The sequence below is a fragment of the Dendrobium catenatum genome, unplaced genomic scaffold, assembly GCF_001605985.2.
Source record: "Dendrobium catenatum unplaced genomic scaffold, ASM160598v2 fragScaff_scaffold_173, whole genome shotgun sequence".
Taxonomy (NCBI): Eukaryota; Viridiplantae; Streptophyta; class Magnoliopsida; order Asparagales; family Orchidaceae; genus Dendrobium; species Dendrobium catenatum.
The window spans coordinates 970946-972934 of record NW_021318635.1 but is presented as its reverse complement, the minus strand read 5'-3'; the positions used below and the strand labels follow the sequence as shown (position 1 = coordinate 972934).

At 35.3% G+C, this 1989-nt stretch overlaps 1 protein-coding gene across 1 annotated transcript in view; it reads left to right on the top strand.

Moving 5' to 3' along the window:
* The window catches only part of LOC114579136 (electron transfer flavoprotein subunit beta, mitochondrial-like), a 6415-nt gene extending 4865 nt beyond the window's left edge, over positions 1-1550 (top strand). Inside the window, exon 3 of the mRNA XM_028692861.1 lies at positions 957-1550. Coding sequence (XP_028548694.1) covers positions 957-1198 — 242 coding nt within the window. The 3' untranslated portion in view covers positions 1199-1550. The remainder of the gene's footprint in view (positions 1-956) is intronic.
* The last annotated feature ends 439 nt before the right edge of the window (positions 1551-1989 follow it).

The window sequence follows — 1989 nt, the reverse complement described above, 5'->3', positions numbered from 1 at the left end:
CTCCTCTCCTATAGAGTCCAATGTCGGGCATTTACTTCAAGATTTATGTAAGTTTTAATATATCTAGCGTGAGGTGTAAGCCTCATGCTAGTGAGGCGAGGCGGGCCTCAACCAAGTTGAGGCGCAAGCCTCATAAAAAAAAAACTCGAGGCGTAAGCATCGAGGCGTTTTTTACTGGAATTGCGCAATGGCGAGCCTCATATTACGCAATTTTAAACCATGGATGGTATTTATATAAACTAAAAAGAACTAAAATCAAATCAAAAGTTCACCCTTCATGATGTTGTCTGGTACATTATGCATTTTGGAGCATTGAATAATTTCAGATTTGTGTTACCTGCCTATTAAGAGGTGCTCTATTTTTTGGAATTCGCTAGTTCAGACTATTGTCCATTTGATCTATGATGCCTATATTTAGCGGTTCCATCTAAATTAACTTCTAGTACTCTTTGATTGCTTGAGAAAAATAGTATGTGGGCGATTTGAACCATGAAGCCTATATTCATGGTTTTCATCCAAGTTCTAATAATCTTTGATTACTTAAGTAGTAACCAAGATTTGGTAATGTGGTCGGTATCTGAGAGTAAGCTTTGTAAACAAGAATAACCTTTGTGTATCTATTCTGCGGGATGTAAGGAAGGGGGTAATGGATAGTCTTATTCATTTATTTACAGAGAGATTGCTGGTAAGATTAAAATTTTGGACATCTAGAGAAGGCTATTTCACCATTTGCTCCACGCTTAATGAAAGCATTATTATATGAGCATATTTCCATCCTGCTAAACTGCAAAAAACCTTAACGAATTGTTCTATTCACATGAAAGATAATGGAAGCCTTCGTTAGAAATCAGAAAGGTCTCTTAACATAGCAGAATAGAGTCTTAATTCAGCTAATAATTGTTCTTTGTATCTATTAATCTTTCCATTTGCATCCCCAACTAATTGAAATTGTTCCTTATATGTTTGTCTCAGTACTGATTTGAGATTGAATCAGCCAAGATATGCAACACTTCCTAACATAATGAAAGCTAAGTCCAAGGTTATCAAGAAACTCACAGTTGAAGAGCTGAATGTAGAGCTGAAGTCAGATTGTGAGGTTTGTCAAGTTACAGAGCCACCTGTGAGGAAGGCAGGCACGATTGTCTCCACAGTTGACGAACTAATTGATAAGTTGAAAAATGAAGCCCATGTTCTCTAGCCTATTGTCTACTTTCTATGAATTTGTTGGACATCCCATCTAACTAACTCTTCTTTTCACACATTTGATTAAAAGAATAACAAATACAGGACTTGTATTTCAATATCCTCTTCTCTTCGATTAATTATTATGTGCGGACGTTGAACGTTATCAAGAGACTAACCAGAATGTATCACGTCACCCCTGTGCTCGATACCGTGGCTTGGTACTGTTCGATACCGCTCGGTACCGCTGATGTGGCGCATTCTGATTGGTCTCCGGACGGCATTTTGCGTCCAGTCTCCGTACAGAATAATTTATCCCTCTCATCTCCCTCAACCGAGCGATTTTTAACAAATAGTGAGTTTTCTCATTATTCTCTCTTTTTTTATCCATGCATTTGCTTCCTTTTCCTGTTACGCTTATTTTCCTCCATAATTGGATTGAAATTTTTTCTTGTCGACTTCTCCACTTGAGTTGATAACAAGAATCTGACTTCTCATTAAATTTGTTTTAGACCAATTAATTAATTTCTTCTTTTGCTTCAAATTATATTAGAATATGTTGGAAGTAAATAAAGTTACGAATTTATAGCAGGCTAATATTATTTGTCGTATTTACAATAATGGTTATTAAGGTAGGTTGGTTTTTGAATAACGTCTTTTGAATTAATTTTAGCAATAACTTTCAATGCATTTATGTAAGGTTTAATGTGATTAAGCCAATTAGAATAGGCTTCGTAATTCTATAGCTTTAATTTCTTATTCTTTTTTTATATTAATTTAGGGTACTCTTATATAGGATATTCCAAA